This window comes from Heterocephalus glaber, unplaced genomic scaffold (genome assembly GCF_053883595.1).
Source record: "Heterocephalus glaber isolate CG9 unplaced genomic scaffold, H.glaber_assembly_v1.0 deba00001687, whole genome shotgun sequence".
Taxonomy (NCBI): Eukaryota; Metazoa; Chordata; class Mammalia; order Rodentia; family Bathyergidae; genus Heterocephalus; species Heterocephalus glaber.
In genome coordinates, this window is record NW_028258412.1 from 18,924,481 (window position 1) to 18,942,878 (window position 18,398).

Genomic DNA, 18,398 nt, shown 5'->3' on the forward strand with positions numbered 1-18,398 from the left:
CTCCCGCACTGCCCCACTGTGCCGCCATTTTTTTATTAGGGGCCAAAATCACAGCCAACCCACCTGCAAAGTGAGTGTGAACAGCGCCCACGCCCACGCAGCACAAGCGGCTGCCTGGGACCTGGAAGGTGTGGCCGGGAAAGGAGACTTGTGAGGGCCTTGTCCCAGGAGCCACTTCAGGAAGACCCAAGCAGGTTGGACCGCCCCCATTTCCACCGCTTCCCCACAGCCTGGTGAGCTCTGCCGCAGGCCGGAAACTCCGGAGTCCTGGACCAGACCCGCTGACACCCTTCCCCTGGGCTGGGCCTGGGTCCAGCCACCAGGCCGACCAGGCCGGCAAACCAACCTAAGCCACAAGGCCTGCGCTCTCTCCATGAGAAAGGCCTGGCTGGGCCCCAGCCCCATGTATGACAATAGAAGCTAGGTCTCCGAATGCAATGTTGCAGTATGTTGCAGTCGAAGCTCCAAGGCCCCCCTAGCCCCCACGGGCATGGGGGTGCGGAAGTCCAATCTTGGGGGGCTGGGCAGGGCAGGGGGAGGCAGACACAAGCACACTCTGGGCCTTGGGCAACTTCTGCAAGTTCCGCGGATGGCAGAGGGGGTGGGGGACCTTCCCTGACTAGGCCTTGGAACCCTGCCCCCCAAATATTTGCGGAGATAGAGAGAGAGGAAGAGATGCAGTTTCCGGATTGCGCGACCCCCCGCCCTAGCCCCAAACTGGAAGGCAAATACTTACTCAGCCCCCGGACCAGGCACAAGCTAATACTCAACAATACTGATGCCTTGTTTTTTTTGCTCTGTCCGGACCGCAACGCTGTAGCCAATTTAGATATGCTATAAATTTAAGAGGTTGCCATGGCCACGGTGCGCCCATTGGCTGCCGGGCCCCCTACGTGCTGCGCCACGTCACCAAATCTGAATAAGGATGCGCGAATTAGGCGGCGGCCAGACAAAGATGAGGATCCGGACCGCTTGAAAGTGGGGGAAAGTGCCGGCGCCTCTGCCACCGGGGAAAGGCGCTTGGCAGTGCAGAGGCCAGCAGCCACCGGAGACACCTGCGGGAGCCCCGAACACATGCCGGGGCACGCGACCCGTGGCATGAGGTTGTGAATGCCGCCACCTTCCATCCCACTCCGGGCAGCCCAGCTCCGGGCCAGAGATCCTCCGAGGACTTGACCGGCTGAGTCTTGGTCTGGACCCGACTCGCCCCGTGGCGGCCGCGGCCAAGACAAGAGGCGGAGAGCAGCGGCAGAGCCAGGAGGCTGAAGGGCCAGGGGCCCAGAGGGAGACGAGGCGGCTGGGGCCGCTGGGGCGCGCGGCTATGATGGTGCACTGTGCCGGCTGCGAGCGGCCCATCCTCGACCGCTTTCTGCTGAACGTGCTGGACCGCGCATGGCACATCAAATGTGTCCAGTGTTGCGAGTGCAAAACCAACCTCTCAGAGAAGTGCTTCTCGCGCGAGGGCAAGCTCTACTGCAAAAATGACTTCTTCAGGTAAGAGGCCCAGCCCACTGCTGCCCGAGAGCCCGCTCTGCCTGGGCTTTGCCAGGGCATGGGGAAGAGACACCAGGAAACCCATCCCAGGCTTCTGGGCTCCAGAGCTTAAGAGCTTAGCTGGAAGTGGGCAGCACTCTATCCTCGGCTCCTCCGACCTTCGAAGGGCCTGTGCCCAGGCGGAGGAGGAAGGACACAGCTTTTCTGTCTCACCTTCACCCCCAGGAAGCTCCAAGGGCGGTGGGGCAGGGAAGGAAGCCCCCTCGCCGTGGCTGCAAACCCAGCCCCAAAGCTTCAAGCCCCGCTCCGAGGGAGGCAAGGTTTCTCCTGGAGTTCAGGGCGACTGAAGGTTTCTCCTCCAGGGCAGGATTCCTGACCCCAGAAGGTGCCCTCCTGAACAAACAGAAACTTCCCAGCTGCAGAGGGGGCCCAGCCAAGGGAGAGGGGCCTTCCCCTCCCCCACCTCACCCCAGCCCCTCAAACACTTCCTCCCTTGCCGAAAGCCCAAATGGACAGAGGTTGAGAATTGGGGTCTAGCCTGGGCTGTGTCACCTACCCCCAGTGCTTTGGGCTCTCACGCAGGCCAGGACAGGCCATGCCTCTGAGCCTCAGTTTCCCCAGCTGGGAAACGCCGAGGCACAGCCTGGAAGCCCATGGGTTTTTCAGCAGTTTAGCCCTGCCTGCTTCCACCAGGCACCCAGACTCGGCTTTGTCAGTGCAGATTCTGGGCACCGAGGGAAGGAAGGGGGGCGTAATCCACACCGCAGAGAAAGGCAGCCCACTGGCCCAGCACTAGGGAATTTGAATAGGAGAAAATGTCAACCTCGCCTTTACATGTGTAAACTCCCCGACCTAGGAGGCCCGAGGCCCCTAATGTGGCGGTGCTTGCAAAGCGCCTAATGATTTTTGATAAGGTGCATATGGCCAATTATGCTGCCGGATAAGGCCAAAAGTGACTTATGGCTCCTAATGCCCTCACTACATCAATGTCACCCAAATTCCCCTTGTTTAGAGACATGGGTGCGGGGAGATGTGGGGTCCCTAGAGTCCTGATCCCTCTTCCTTTCCCCCACAACCTGCATCTCAGCCTTGCCCTTGGGGGTCTGCACACCCATTCTGGGGGAGGCAGGTTTCTCCCTGAGCCAGAGAAAGAAAAAAAAGGAATTAGACCTCAAAGGAGGGAACGGGGAATTGGAGTGATCCCGTGCCCTGGCTGTACAGGGTTTGGGGTGCCTTCTACTTACATCTTCCCCTCTGACCACCAGGGCCAGGTTTTGGGGAGCAGGATGCAGCTCAGTCCCTGCTTCCCAGTCTGCCCCTCTAGCCCTGCTATCCACAGCCCCCCCCCCAGCTCCATGCAGTGGGTCCCACACTGGAGACAGGAAAGACCTCTTGTTAGCACTGGGACTGGGTGGAAGGTTCCCTCCTTGCTCATGCCCAGCCCCGGAGGGAGGCTGGGGGACTCTGCCCCCCATTGCTAGGCCCAGCAGCCAAGCAGATGGGGCAGATAGGAAGGATGCAGGAGGCAAGGCCCAGAAGTAGTCCAAACCCAACCTGCCTGGCTTTCAGCCCTCTGCGGGGGAGGCGTGAAGCCTGCACCCACCGCTCACCTCTGGGCAGCTCATTAGCATTAGCGTGTGAATCAACCCACTAGGAGTGCAGCAGTGCCCACCCCACGAAGAGCCCGGGACAATTGTCCCTCTTCTGCTCTGGCCACCGAGGAGGCAGGATTGGAGTTCCATCTGACAGATGGCGAAGCAGAGGCTTCTCGGGACCTGGGGCGGGTGGGAAGAGCTGGAGAGGACTGGACTCTGGGCCCACCTCACAGTGACAGGCACCTTGTGTCCACAGACGCTTCGGCACCAAGTGCGCCGGCTGTGCACAAGGCATCTCGCCCAGTGACCTGGTTCGCAAAGCCCGGAGCAAAGTCTTCCACCTCAACTGTTTCACCTGCATGGTGTGCAACAAGCAGCTGTCCACCGGGGAGGAGCTGTACGTCATCGACGAAAACAAGTTTGTGTGCAAGGAGGACTACCTCAGCTCCTCCAGCCTTAAGGAAGGCAGTCTCAACTCAGGTACGGAGGGCTGTGCCCAGCCCCAGCCTCCAGCCTGGCACGCTCTGCTCTCTTCCTGTGCCCAGTCTGCGCCAGGCTCAGAGCTCCTCACCCAGGCTCCTCTGGCAGGCAGTTCTTGGGTAAGGAGAGGGCATTCGAGGCAGGAAGAGAGAGAGCGTTTGGAGCCCACCCCACGGGCAAACCGGCAGAGCCTTTCCCAAGTGGCCCTCCACCCCTCATTCAGGCCTGCTGCATTCATCCTTGTGTCCTTTGAGGTCTTGGTAATTTCTAGGTACACTGGGACTTGGAGGAAGGAGAAAAGGGAAGGGGAGAAGGGAGGAGACATCTGTAGGCCCCTCTGTCCCCCGTCCAGGAAGGTGGTTCTCCCGAGGGCATGGCCCTCCCCCGTGCCCAGCTCCCGGAGAGGCGCCCAGAGGGGTGAGCGGGGCCTCTTCAAAGGCCAGGCCCCGCCTGGAGAGAGTGGGCGGGCGCCGGGTCCCTGGGGGAGGAGCTGTCTCGGGTTTGGGAGGGAACGCGGCCTGGTCGGCGGTAGCCTGGGCCGGCTGGAACCAGCCACCGAGTTGCAGAGGGACCGGACCGGACCGGACCGCCGCTGACGCTGCTGTCCCTTTCCCAATACGTCCGCCCGCAGTGTCATCCTGTACGGACCGCAGTTTGTCCCCGGACCTCCAGGACCCATTGCAGGACGACCCCAAGGAGACGGACAACTCCACCTCCTCGGACAAGGAGACAGCCAACAATGAGAACGAGGAGCAGAATTCCGGCACCAAGCGGCGGGGCCCGCGCACCACCATCAAAGCCAAGCAGCTGGAGACGCTCAAGGCTGCCTTTGCCGCCACGCCCAAGCCCACGCGCCACATCCGGGAGCAGCTGGCGCAGGAGACTGGCCTCAATATGCGGGTTATTCAGGTGCGGTCTGGGGCGCCACGTCCTCCTCACCGCGGCCGCGGCTGGGAGTCGGGAGGCCCCTCGCCCGACGGTGAGCGGGCCGTGCGCCCCAGGCCGGGGAAGGCTGGCCACCCGCCCCGCCGGAGGTGGGGCGTGAGGAACCGAAAGTTCAGCCCAGCCCTGCTGTCCTCCTGCTGTGTGATTCTGGACAGGGCCTCTTCACCTCTCTGAATTCCGATTCCTGCCCTGTTCCATGAAGGTTTTAAACCTCTCTGGGGTCCAGGACCCCTCCTTCCCTCCCATCTTCCGAGCAAAGAAAGAGGCGAGGCCCGAGCCGCCGGGCTGCGGAGCAGAGGCGAGAGCCTTGCGGGGCGGGAGGCCTTCATAAAGCCGTCAGGCGGCGGACAAGCTGAGGAGCAGGAAGCCCGAGTCTTTATGAGTCGCCCCACGGGTCCGCGAAATCCTTCACCCTTGGCTGGTTCACCCAGGCCCCTCTTCACCCCTCCCAGCCTAATCCGGCCTGGCCCCCGCCTCCAGGGAGGCCTGGAGCGCCAGAGGCGTTAGGACCCAGCAGGGGCAGCGCGGGCTGGAAGGGAGGGGAAGGCGCTCCCGACCCGAGCTCACTGCCCGCTCCTCTGTCCCAGGTGTGGTTTCAGAACCGACGGTCCAAAGAGCGCCGCATGAAGCAGCTGAGCGCGCTGGGCGCACGGAGACACGCCTTCTTCCGGAGTCCGCGGCGCATGCGTCCGCTGGGCGGCCGCTTGGACGAGTCTGAGATGTTGGGGTCCACCCCGTACACCTACTACGGAGGTAAGCGGGCCCCCGGGACTCGCGGCTCCGCACCTCAGCCCGCGCCGCCCTGCGTGGCCCAGCGCGAGGCGCTTTCAGCTACCCTGGGACGCGCTTCGTCCTGTCCCACTCACGTGGACGTACACAATCAAGGACACGCCTGGACGCATCACAACCATGCCCACTCACCCCGCACCCTAAAGCAGACTCACGCGCGCCCGCAGAGTGGCATACATAAACACACAGAATGCAGGGCCGCCCTTACCCACGGGGACACCTGGGCGCGGGCATGTGCTTGCGTTCAGACTTGGGGGGCGCACGTCTAGACACAGTTACACAGCCGCACAGGTACATCCCACTCCCGCGCCTCGCCTCGCCGGGATACAGCCAGACAGTCGCACGGAAAGGCACACTTCCTGGGCCCTGCCACCACTTGTCCCTCCGCTACCACCGGACACAGCCTTCCAGCTGTCCGTGACCCTGCGCCTGGTGTTCTGGGAAAAAGCTGGGACCATTCTTGGGGGTCTGGAATGAGGGATCTGGACTGGCCCCAGGCTACCTGCGAGTCTGGTGCTCTGAGCCCACCCCACAGCCCCAAGCATGCAGGGGTTCGTGGGAGCCGAATCCACCCAGAGGTCCACTTCCCATCTTTGGGGCTGGGGAGCACCAGGCGCCCCTTTGCAAAGGGAGTTTCGAGGTTGGCTATCCTGTCCTCCACCCGGTCACCCCCTTTTCTCCTCTCTCCCCACCCCTCATTTTCCTCACAGCGGATTCGAGCTCCCATCCCGGTTCGTTAGACTCTCTGGGGTGCAGCAGCCCCGGCTCCCCTTTCTGGAGCTGTGGGCCCAAGGAAGCTCTTTTGCCATTGGATCCCAAATGTCCCAATTTGGGGGGGCCACCAGGAAGGCCTAACCTGAGGTGCATCTGCATTCTGTGGGGCTCTCTGCGTGCCCAGGGTTAGTAACTCAGTTAGAGGCCAACTTTGAAAGGATTCAGGAAGAAGAGAGGGCCAGGTGTCCAGACCCCACCGGCAGGGAGGCAGGAGAGCCCGCGCCTGGCCTCTGGCTTCCAGAGACAGGCTCATCTGGAGGCCTCGGCAGGCCTCTCAGAAACTGTGGCAACGCGGGAAACTGTTCTTTGCAGTCCTAGCGTGCAGCTTGGGGAGCCTCAGCTCTCAGCCTGGACGGCCGGGCTCTGGGGTCGCCCCTCACCCACTCTCCACCTAGCTCGCCCTCCTTCCCCACAGTTTAGGCCCTGGGCGGGGAGACGGTGGGGCGGCCTTGGCCCGGAATTTCCCCAGCCTAGGTAATTAACCTAGGTTTCCGGCAGGACCCGTCAGCCCCGCACCGAACCCGTTGCGCGCCGTCCCGCTCCAGCTGCGTGAGGAGGGAGGCAGGACGCCCGGGTCCCTCTTTCCCCGGAATTGGGGGGCTCCCCAGCCCCCACCAAAGCAGCCCCGCCTAATCCGCGCTGGGAGATCCAGGCAGTGGCGGCGGGCGGCGGGCGAGAAAGGGGCCGGGCGGCGGGGCCAGCGGCTCCCCGTGGGAGCGCGGACAAAGCCCCAGCTGCGGCTTTTGTGCCCCTTTCAGACAGCGTTTGTTCCAATTACCTCCGGCCCGGCCGCCATATGGGCGGAGGCGGCGCGCGCGGCGCCGGGCCGCGGCCTTAGCAGGCTTGCCGGCTCGCTGAGGTCTCGGGTGGCCCCGGCCCTCACCCTTTGGGGCCCCCAATTCGCGTCTCCCAAGCTCCCCTTCACTTTCTGGGAGAACGGAATCCGTGTATTTTGTTGTTGAAGTCATTGGCGGCCGTTTCATCTGTTACCTGAACCGTGTCCAAGCCGCGCCTCAAGACCTCATTTAGACAGATTTCGGGGTTCGGAGAAGAAAGAGGAGCAGGAACTCGGCCCTGAGCCGGCACTGGGTTTGCAGCAGACTGAACTGTGCGTGCGCTGCTTTTCCCGCCGTGCGAAGCGGGCCGCTGTCACCGCCGTGGGCTCCACAGTACTGCTTTACGGATCCCTCACCCTATCCTTGAGGGTCCCACCTGAGGTCCCGCCGGACCTCAGGGAGAGGCTGCGGGAGGAGGTCAGACGTGGAGGCGGGTGGGCGTGTGACTCGGAGCCCGCGCCCCCTGAGCTGGGGAAACGCGCATCTATGCGTCTTTCTCTGGAAAGCCCCGTAGCTGTCACCAGCTTCTCAAAGGCTCTGTGCCCCTAAGCGGGCTCCCTGGCAAACCCGCCGGTGTGAGCGGAGGCCAAGCCTCCAGGGCGCCAGTGGATGTTCGTGTCCCCCCCCCCAAAGTCTCTGGGGCTCGGCTTCCTCTTCCAGGCCCTCAGACCCTGCCTTCCCCCCGGGTGTGGCGGGGACCACAGTTGGCGCGGGGTCTGCGGGGCGCAGGGCGGAGGGCGCTAAGGCGCCCAGGCTGCGCCCAGAGCCCAAACCCGCAGCCTCTCTGCTCTCGGCCGGCCGGCCCGGCCCCCGCGTCCGTGCGCTCCGCTCCCCTGCTGGCCCCAGGGCCCCCGCGTCTCCAGCGCCCCGCGAACTCATCGCTCCGCCCCGCTGACTCGCGTCTCTGGACCATCTGTGTCTCCATCCCCTTCTCCTCCATCCACCCCGGAGTTTCCGCGGGTCTCAGCTCTTTCTTTTGCGTCTCTTCGACCGTATTCCACTCGATTTCCATCTCTGGGGCTCTCGAGTCTTTGCTGTGGAATCGGCGTCTCCGGGGTCCTTTTCCCCCTTTTTCGGGCGACTCCCCGCCGCGCTAGGCGCCTCTCCCCTGGCTTTCACGCTGGTCTCTGCCGGGCTCTCCCTGTCCCGCTCTGAGCCGGGGTCCAGGTTCGCCCTCGCCTCTGAGACGCTGAGCTCCGCCGTCGGCGCGCTGGGCGCCTGAGACTATCTGCCCTGCGTCCTCATTGTCTCGGGGTCCCTCCCCTCACCCTCGGCGGGTCCCGTCGCGCTCTCCCCGCCCCACCCGGTCCGCTGCGCCTGGCCGTCCACAGGGTCGCAGGCCCTCTCCCGGTCTCCGTGGCCTGTGAGTGCCGTCGGTCCTGGCCAGCGTCGCGCTGTCCGCGTCCGCGCCCTCCTGCGCCCCGGCCTCACGGGCTCTGGTCCCTAAACCGGGCCCCTGCCCGGGTCCCGCGGGTCCCCTTCGGACGTCGCCGTGTCTCACGGCTCCGTGTCCCCCCTTCCTCCCGCAGACTACCAGGGCGACTACTACGCGCCGGGAGGCAACTACGACTTCTTCGCTGCGCACGGGCCGCCCTCGCAGGCGCAGTCCCCGGCCGACTCCAGCTTCCTGGCCGCCTCGGGGCCCGGCTCGACGCCGCTGGGCGCCCTGGAGCCGCCGCTGGCCGGGCCACACGCCGCCGAGAACCCGCGCTTTACCGACATGATCTCGCACCCCGACACGCCGAGCCCCGAGCCCCTGCCCGGCGCGCTGCACCCCATGCCCGGTGAGGTGTTCGGCGGCGGCCCCAGCCCGCCCTTCCCCATGAGCGGCTCCGGCGCCTACAGCGGGGCCTTGTCGCACCCCAACCCCGAGCTCAACGAGGCGGCCGTGTGGTAAGGCCGGGGCCGGGCGCCCCCTGCGGCCTCCGAAACCAAAACTCCCGACGCGGACTCGGCTGGGGGCGGGGGACGCCCTCAGGGGTCCTCTCTCGGGTCCGCACCCAACCGGCAGCTCCTCCTCGGCTGGGCGCCCGGGGGTGGGGGGGGCGCAACTCCCATCTCCAGCGCGCGCTCTCCCCGGCAGCCGTGAGCAATTTCTTGGGACCAAAGTCTATATTCTGGAGGGTCCAGAGATGCCAAGCGCCCCGCCCCCCACCCACTACCACATCTTGGGACTAAGGGTCGAGGCGAAGGGCTGGAAAAAATGCTTTTCCCCCCTCTGCGATCTGAGTGGTATTTTGTAACCTTATTTCTCGCTCTGCTTTCCCCATCTTTTAAAAAAATGATTAAAAAATAGATTGGAAGGAAGAGATGAGGAAAGCATCGGCCAGAAAGCGAAGATGGAGAGGGAATTGGGGGAAAGGGATCCACCTTCGAGTTGGCGCCCCCTGGTGGCTGATCTTGAGGCTCAAGGTCAGCTTATCTGGAAGCAAGGCTGCCCGGACGCGGCCAGTCCAGGCCGGCTTCTCCCTCTTGGACATTTACTTTTGAGCCCAGGGTCCGGGCCTGACTCGAACACTTGCCCACCCTGTTCTGCCCCTGGGCGAGGCGCCCTCTCTGCCCGGGAGCCTGGAGGCTGGGCCGTCAGGGTGTACAATATTATACTTTTTTGGAAGTTGAACGCTTCTAGTTTCCTTATTTTGTATAAAGAAGAAAACAAATAAAGTATGTTTTTGTGTTTACTGTTTATTTATTGTACTCTAGTTATCTGGGGCTGGACATTTTTATATTTTTAAGAGGCAGGTGGGCAGAGTGCGGGAGGGGAGGCAGAAAGAGGTTTACCTACAAAAAACAAAACAAAAAATAAAAAAATCAACTTTTTTAAAAAGAAAGATTAATAAAAAAATTCTTTTTTCCCTCAGCACTGTGTGGTTTTCTTTTTTTGTCCCTATGTTGATAGAGTGAATGAAATCAGTCTTTTCTCTGCTTCGGTCTCTGAGACCTAACAGACACGAGGGTCTGGGCCCCTTTCCTCCTGTAAGGGGGGCTCCTTCCGCTAATGGCCGGCTTTTTGACAGTTTCTATGAGCTGGGCACACTATCAACTCATGCTGTAGTAGAACACAAGCCTTTCGGGCACGTGGGAGGCCTTCAGAACGTTTGATGAATGAATGGACGTGTGATCTATCTCCAGTATATAAAAAAATTATAGTAATCAGGTACAGTTGTACACACATGTAATCCCAGCTACTGGGTAGGCTGAGGCAGGAGGATTGCAAGTTCAAGGCCAACCTGGGCAGTTAAGTGACTCCCTGTCTTAGAATAAAAAGTAAAAAAGGGTAATGATAGAGAATCCCTGGGTTTGATTCCTAGAAGGGGGAAAATCTAGCTTCAATTCTCTTTTTGCCCCAGGTAATTCCAGGTGTTCAGAAACAAAACAACAAAAGAAAAAAAGAAAGAATCCAGAAAAGGAGCAGGTCTCTAAGCTGGTGTGGGTTGCCTAGGCTGAACTAGGACAGGGGGGTCCCCCCTGGGGCGAAGGCTGTGGTGCTCCCCATTCTTATGCAGCCTGTGCTTGTGTGATTAGGAGAAGGTGGCAGAAAAGAGGCCTGGAGGTCTCGGAGGCCTGGGGGGACTGTAAGAACGAGGCCTCGCCCTCTGGGCCTGTTTCCAGACTTGGAAAAGTGGGGGTGGAAGGGAGTGCTCCCTAAATTCCCCGCCAGCTCAGGTTCCGTAGGGTTAGAAAAGCAGATGGAACCAACAAAAATGAACTCCGGCCCCCTGGAACTGGTGGGGGCCCCGTTTTAGAGGCAGCCAGAGAAGGTGGGGGCGGGAGGGGGTCCGACGGGCGGAGCCGGGGCGGGGCGCCCTGCCAGGCCGCCTCGCAGGGGTAAGATGAGGTGACTTCGCTTTCTTCTCTTTTCTTCTTTTCTTTCCTTTCCTTTCCTTTCCTTTCCTTTCCTTTCCTTTCCTTTCCTTTCCTTTCCTTTTCTTTTCTTTTCTTTTCTTTTTCTTATAGCACATTTGTTTTTAGCAGACCGACGCTCCTTGCTCATTGTGGAGATTTTAGAAATTTCAGACAAAAGGAAGAAAATGTCATCGTGCGGAATATCAAGCGCTTTGATGCCCTTAGACTTCTTTCTTCGGTTTTCTTTTTCACTTGGAAACCAGAACCAGCGTTCTGCGCACCGTGCTGAGTGCCCTGGCGCCTCTGCAGCAGCTTCCAGACTCAGCGAGGGCTCTCGGAGCTGCGTCCTGCTCCGTGGTCACCGCTCAGAGGCGCCTGAACGGGCGCCCCTTCCTCTTGTGGTTTGGTTTGGTTTGATAGTTTTTCCTTTGGGGGGGCAATTCCATTGTTGAACGTCTGAGTTGAGTTCCAGCTCTTCTCCACTGCAGCCATGCTGGACTGAGCACCTTGTAGCCTGGCCCGAAGGTATCATTCGTCCCGCCAGGGAGCTCGCAGAGGTCGAGGGCCCTGCCCAAGGTCACGCAGAGCCCGGACTGGAGTCCACGGGGACGGGGGGGGGGGGGTCTCTTCCACTCGGCGCCCTGGTTGCAATGGATTCCGGTCGGCCACGGGAGGATCCGCCAGGCGAACCCCATCCCAGCCCCTCCCTGGACTCGTGTGGATTTCGGAGAACTTCCGCCAGAGTGCGACGCCGGAGGGAAGCTGGGAGTCGGTGGACTCACCCCACCCTCGGTGACCCCAAAACAGGCTACGTTAGGTTGACGGGGGAGGGGGGAAGAAGGGGCCACCGAGGCTGTAGGAGGGAGACCCCCTCCCTGTGTGGGCCAAGCCTCATGCAGTCCGGGTTCCCCTCTGGACTGGACGCCGGGCCCAGAAGTGGTGGCAGCAGAGTGGGGGATGGGCGAGAGCTCACAGTAGAATGGCGCCCTCTGCCTCCTCGGGGCACAGGCACACGCCCTGCGCACGCGCACACAAGGCAGACACGGGGCACGCACGTGCACACAGAAGCAACGCGCAGAAGGTGTGACAGGCACGTGGATGCATACACTCGCACGCATGCCCCAGCCGTGGGACAGGTGCGTACCCCCACACAGAGACACAGCCGTGTGACCGTCCATAGCGCTGCACACACGTGCACCACGCAAGCACATGGGGCCCACAGCCGCAGTCTGTACGGATCGCACATACACACAGCCTTGCATGCGCCACGGCTTCAGTCTGCAGGAGGCAGGCCGAGCAGGAGCTCTGGATGTGGCCTGGGGACCTTGGTGGCTGGTCACCGTGTCACCCTTCTGAGCCTCAGTTTGCGCTACTATGAAATGGGCTCGAGACCTCATTTTACCCACAGGGCCTGGTGAGGACTGAGGAGAAATAACAGCCTGTGGCCGAGGGCCAGGAAATCCGGGTCCTGGGCTCAGTCCTCATTGCATGCGCCCCAGCTGCCTGAACAGTGACAGCAGGAAGAGGCCGCCTTGGCCCCAGTGCACCCTGCTCCATGAGCTCCTTGCAGTTCCCCAAGAGTGTCTGGGAAGAGAAGGCCCACTGCAAAGTCTGATCGGAGGAGACAGGAAGGCACAGGCTAAAAGAGCAGGAGAACCTCAGCTCTGGTGTCTCTAAGCCTCAGCCCTTCCAGAGGAGGAGCCCGAGGCCTTGGGGGCAAAGTGAGCTGCTCAGGGGACACAGAGCAGGGGAGCCAGGGTTGGTTGATTGGTTTTGCGGTGCTGGGGATGGAACCCAGTACCTTCACAATGAGCCACATCCCCAGCCCATTTTTATATTCTTACTTTGAGACAGGGTCCCACTAAGTCACTAACTCGCCTAGGCTGGTCTCAAACTTGTGATCCTCCTGCCCCAGCCTCCCAGAGGGCTGGGATTACAGGTGTGGGCCACCACATCTGGCCAGAGGCAGGTTTCAAATCAAAGATTGCTCCTTCTAGAGCCTGTGTTGCCCTCAAGCTCAGGACAGAGCCCGGCACAGCTGCCTAGTGACTGCATGGATAGATGGATGGACAGAAGGATGGATGGAATTCAGCTGCCATGAAAAGGGGTCCTTTAAGACAGTGTGCGATGAATGCTAATTCTTCCTGGTAGCAACTTCGCTGGATGGCATTTAACGCCTCCCTGAGGTTAAACCAGGCCAGCCAGAAGGGCAAAGGGCACAGCTGAAATCACCAAGGCCAAGGGCATGGGACCCTCCACCTTCGCTGTGCCCCCGTGGTCCTTTCTGCCCCACACGGCCCAGCCCTCTCCTCCCCCATCAATAAGTCTGCTCGTCTCCTCGTCACTTGCATTTGCTCTCATTTTAAAATAAAAGACTTCCAAGAGGCAGGAAATGCTCCAAGGTGTACAGGCGAGAAGGCTGCCCAAGCCTTGGCCGTGTTCTCTGACTCCAGGTGAGGGGAGGGCGCCGTTCCATCCCCTGCTGCCCCTGGGCCGTAACTCCCGCAGACCCCAGACAGCTGGACCTTGCGTTCCAGCCCCTCCGTGCCTGCTCCCCAAGGCCTTGCACCCCTGCCCCGACATGAGGCCCCCAGAGCCCCAGGCCTGGCCCCCTGCACTGAGGACTAATATTTAAAATGCAGAATGGCTGCAGCGAGCTCTGGCTCCCAAGTCCTGTCGTGCCGTAAAAAGATATAAACAGAATAAATTACCTCTCCAGCTCCGATTATGAGAATACCCATCTCCTGACTGGAATTTTAAGTCCTGCCTCCCTCGTAGTGCCGCACACGGCTGATTTATGGAAACCAGAGTACTTCTCTGCATATTTCTCCTGTTCAGCCGAGTGGCCAAGTTTACCCTTCCTATGCCATTAGCGTTATTAACACCTGGGCAGCCGATCATTGCAAATGGGCCATTTCCGTGATGAACGGAAGCTTCGCCTGCCAGCCACCGCCTCTCCACCGCCTCTGTCTCCTCTTGCTGAATTTCACTGCGGTTCAGGACCATCCCTGCCCCCACCCACCCCAGTGGTACCTGGTGACCACGGGCTCCCCGGGACCTGGGGGCAGCCTCACCCCACAATGTCTAGCGCCACCCTTACCCCTTATTCTTTGGAGAGTGTTCCAGGGGAGCAGAACCAATGCTCCCATTGATCAGGGAAAGATACTAAGGCTCAGAGAGGGCCAGAGAGCAGCCCAACATCGCTCAGCATTTACGGGGCATCGAGGACAGGGTTCAGAGCTCCCAGGCCCTTGCTTCTCAAAGTGTGTCTGAGGACCAGCAGGGGCAGGGACAGCACTCGAGAGCTGTTAGCAACGCAGCTTCTCAGGCCCTGCCCCAGGTCCCTGTGCACACCCAGCTTTTGGAGCATTGGCTTAGAAACCACACCCAATTCTCAATGACCTCCTTTCCACTGGAGAAGGCTTTGGGGTAAGATCTCTCTGTTCAGGAATGGCTGGGGACCCAGGTGTATGGTCATGCTGACTAAGTAAATGGAGCAGCTGACAGATCTGGCAATGCCTTCCTGGACACCACCGTCCCCATCTTTGTTGGTGTCCCTTCCCGGGGCTTGGAGCAACTCAGCATCTGGGGCTGTGTGACCTAGGGTTGAGAACCCAACCTCTCTGAGCCTCCGCTTCGCCACCCAGAAAAAGGGTAGAATAATACCTAACTTCAGGCATCATTGTTAGGGTTAAATAAGGCCACACACCCAGGTTCAGTGGGGGCACAGGAGGGCCACAAGTTTGAGTCCGACCTGGGTAATTTAGCAATCTGGTTAGACCCTATCTCAAAATAAAAAGTAAAAAAGGGGCTAGGGATGTTGCTCAGTGCACAGGCCATGGGTTTAATCCCCAGTACAAGAATGAATAAATAAATAGAATAATAAAGCCATGCATATCATAGTCTCAACAATGACATCCATGAAGATAGCCATTGAGTAATGAGCACTGGATGAAATTATAATAATATAATTTCCATCAATTGGATGCTGTAGTTATTGTTATCTATTCTATTTTCTTCTTTGAGAAAGTACTTGAAGCATTTTTAAAAACAAGGATTAACTTCTCAGGCTATGTGGGTGAAATGTGGTTCTAGAACTTTCCAGAACCTACTTCTAGAGAATCTATGCTACCTGATGGGAAAATGAAGACAAGACCAGATCTGCTATGGAGCAGGTCAGGGCCTAATGGAGGAGAAGTTGATGATGGTTTAAAAAGAACTGCACCGGCCAGGCACAACAGGGCACAGCTGTAATCCCAGCTACTCCAGAGCCTGAGGCAGGAGGGTTGTGAATTCGAGACCTGGATGGATAATTGAACAAGATCCTGTCTGAAAACAAAATTTAAAAGGGGGCTGAGAAACAAATAAAAAATAAAAGGGGGCTGGGGAGGTAGCTCAGCACACCCTGGGTTCAGTTCCTAGTACCTGGGGTCAGGGAGGCACTAGTCACAGATGAATAGTAAACTGTGACATAAAAAGGAAAGAAAACACTTATGCTAAGTGAGAGAAGTCAGTCCAAAGAAAGCCACATGTGGCTCCATTTATGTGAAACGTCCAGACCAAGAAGGTTCACGGAAGTTGGAGCAGCTGGGCGCTGTGGCACACATCTGTAATCCTAGCATTCAGGAGGCTGAGGCAGGAGGATCCTGAGTTACACCACAAGACCCTGTCTCAAAAAGAAAGAAGGAAGAAAGGGAGAGAGTGATGGAGAGGAGGGGAGAGGAGGAAAGGAAAAGAGAAAGAGAAAGAGAAAGAGAGAGAGAGAGAAAGAGAAAGAAAGGCAGTTTTCTTACATGGGAGGGCGTCCTGAAGTGCCCCAGGCCCCGCCTAAGGGACCCTCCCAGGCACTCTCTGCTGCTTCCTGTTCCTGACTCCCCCTCTGGGCTGCAGACCCTGGGGAAAACGTGTTTGCCTGGCCAGGTTCAGGGTCCCCATCGTGTGACCGTGGCCAGGTCACTGTTCAGGCAGGCAGGGTTCCCCGATTGTGGGACAGGTGTTTGGGAACCAGGTGTCTTCAGGGGGCACCTGGAACCCCACACTTCTCCAACCTCCAGCCTCTGGGGGATCCCATGCTGCTCCTCCTCGTTTCCCCGAATTCTGGGAGGCGACCTGGCCTCTCCACACAGAGCGGCGCTGAGGTCCTCTCCCCAGAGAGCCCTGAAGCCTTCAAGGAAGTCATGGACGGGGGGAGCGGCCTCACTAGTGTTTTCACTCACGGAGGGCGGCCCCTAACCAGCCCGCTCCCCGTGACCGGGGAGGCCCCTGCAGTCTGCAGCCCCACGCGATTTCCGGTGTGGGGGCTGGCTTCGCCGTGGCTATGCTGTGTGACTCTGAGCAGGTCTGGGCCATCTCTGAGCCCCAGCAACCTTCTTGTCTGAAAACTGGGGCTTGGAGAACTGGAAACCCGGGGCACCTGCCCCTGACTCCCTGCCCTTCTCTTCTCTGCTCATTCCTTCAGCTGCTCAGCAAACGTTTATTGCCGACTTGGCATCTGCTGGGCTCTCCTCCAGGCTGTGGCTGCAGATATGAAGAAATTTGGTTCCGGCCCTCCTGGAGCTGATACTCTATTGGGAGAGGCAGAGGATAGCCAAGGGAGAAAACAAGCAGTAACTACAAAGAATGATGACTGAAAAAAAGGAGCTGAGTGTGCTGTCCACACTTGTAATCTCAGCACTCAGGAGGCTGAGGCAGGAGGATCACTGGGATTTGAGGCCAGCCTGAAATACATACTGAGACTGTTTCAAAAAGCCGAAAAATAAAAAAATTTAAAAGGTGTGGGGGTGACAAAATCAAGAACATCTGGGTGCTGAGGATGCTCAGCTGGCCCAGTCTAGGGTTAGGCAAGTGAGGAAGGGAGAAGATTAAAAACTCAGTATTTAGCCAAGTGTGGTGGTGCACGCTTGCAGTCCCAGCATTCCAGGAGGCTGAGGCAGGAGGATCACAAGTTTAAGCCCAGCCTGGGCAACCTAGTGACTTATCAAGACCCTGTCTCAAAATGAAAAAGGGCTGGGGATGTAGCTCAGTGCAAAGGCCCTGGAGTTCAATCCCCAGTACTGCAGGGTGAGGGGGATGCCTCAGGGAGACCTCTGGGAGGTGGCTGTCCTGGGGCAACAGTTGCGGCCGGCAGGGGTCTCTGTGACAACGTTGAAAGCCTTCTCTCTGGGAGCCTTGAGGGTGCTCATGTTGCAGAAGAGAAGACCGAGGCTCAGAGACACTCATTGGAATATTCAGGATCCTAGTTAGCAAGGAGAGGCTGGATTTGATCTCAGGTCTTTAAACACCCAGCCTCGCCCATCCCCTGCCTGCTGCACCATCTTGGGAGAAGGAACCAAACCATGCACCTGTGAGACTCAGTTTCCCTCGACTGTAATACAGGACCTGTTGTAAAACCCCCTCTGACTGTGACAGGAATAACAAGCCAGGCCCCGGCCTTGCCCTCAATCACTTCCACCTTAAAAGGAAGAAGAAAAGACCCTTCCCATTTCCTCCCCTCCCTGCCGGCTCCCCTCAGAAGGAAAAACTTCTCGATTTGTTCTTCAAACATTTGTTTTATTCTTTAGATCTTTTTGGTAGGGGAAGGATTGGTGAAGGTAATCAGTTTTCGGACTTAAGATAAAAAATCGCAGGAAAGGGTCGACTTGACTCTCGATAATTAATGGGGCGGCTTGTAATAGGATTCTCCTGCCTGTGGCGCTCCCAGGAAACACCTTTTTACATAAGATATTGCCCACGCCGGAGTGGCAGCCAGGTGATTTATGGGGTTCCTTGCTCCGGAAAACCTCTCCTGGGGTTGCCCAGCCAGTCAAATTTATCAGGGAGTTTGGAAGCAAAGCCAGAAACTGGCCCTGACATTTTTGGTGGAGTTTAGAAAGTACAAACACTGGGGAAGGGAGAGGCCAATGGGATGGGACCCAGGGACAGGTCCACTTGACTGGAGGAGCCCAAGCTGGAGCTGGAGGCCTGTGATTTATTGAGGGCGAGCATGAGAGGAAGCGGGGAGGAAGCCAGGTGGAGATGCGAACCCTGCATGGCCACAGGGCTGCTGGGCCTGAGACCCAGGGCTCTGCTTTTTGACATCCCTGTGTCAAGCCCTGGCCCAGAAGTCACAACCCCCATCAAAGCCCCTCATTGGTCATTCTGTGTCCATCTTCTACTATCTTCTGCCATTTTCCCCCTCTTCTCTGCCCTGAAGCCACCCAGCCCTCCTCACACCATCCTTCCTCCGGACCTTTGCACAGGATGCTGTTCCTGCTGCTCAGCCCCTTCACTGCCCTCAAACTTCAGCTTACATCTCACATTTATTTATTTATTTATTTATCTATCTATTTATTTATTTTGAGATACCAGGGATCAAACTCAAGACCTTGCACTTGTGAGGCAGGCACAGTGCCATTGAGCTAAATCCCCAGCTCTCTCACCTTTTAAAGAAGGCTTCTCGGGCCGGGGATTGAGCTCAGTGGTTTCAAAGCCTGCTGAGCATGTGCAAGGACCCGAGTTTGATCCCTGGTACCAAAAAATAAATAAATAAATAAAGAAGGCTTCTTGGACCACCCTGTCTTGACTAAGCATAATAGTTGAAGATTTAAACAGTTTGGCCAAAGCTACATGAAGACAATCCTACTTCTAACAGATGAATTCT

General features: G+C 58.6%; 1 protein-coding gene across 1 annotated transcript; it reads left to right on the forward strand.

The window, feature by feature from the left end:
* The first annotated feature begins 952 nt into the window (after positions 1 to 952).
* On the forward strand, positions 953 to 9,773 carry Lhx5 (LIM homeobox 5). The gene is made up of 5 exons (XM_004843729.3): positions 953 to 1,494; positions 3,346 to 3,569; positions 4,201 to 4,478; positions 5,102 to 5,267; positions 8,443 to 9,773. Exons 1-5 carry the CDS (start codon positions 1,322 to 1,324, stop codon positions 8,808 to 8,810), a joined length of 1,209 nt encoding a protein of 402 aa, XP_004843786.1. The 5' UTR covers positions 953 to 1,321; the 3' UTR covers positions 8,811 to 9,773.
* The last annotated feature ends 8,625 nt before the right edge of the window (positions 9,774 to 18,398 follow it).

Excerpts from the sequence above, each read along its gene's own strand:
- Lhx5 (XM_004843729.3), top strand. The coding sequence starts at position 1,322 with ATGATGGTGCACTGTGCCGGCTGCGAGCGGCCCATCCTCGACCGCTTT. Across the intron at positions 1,495-3,345 it reads TGCAAAAATGACTTCTTCAG|ACGCTTCGGCACCAAGTGCG; the intron begins GTAAGAGGCCCA and ends TTGTGTCCACAG. Across the intron at positions 4,479-5,101 it reads TCAATATGCGGGTTATTCAG|GTGTGGTTTCAGAACCGACG; the intron begins GTGCGGTCTGGG and ends CCTCTGTCCCAG.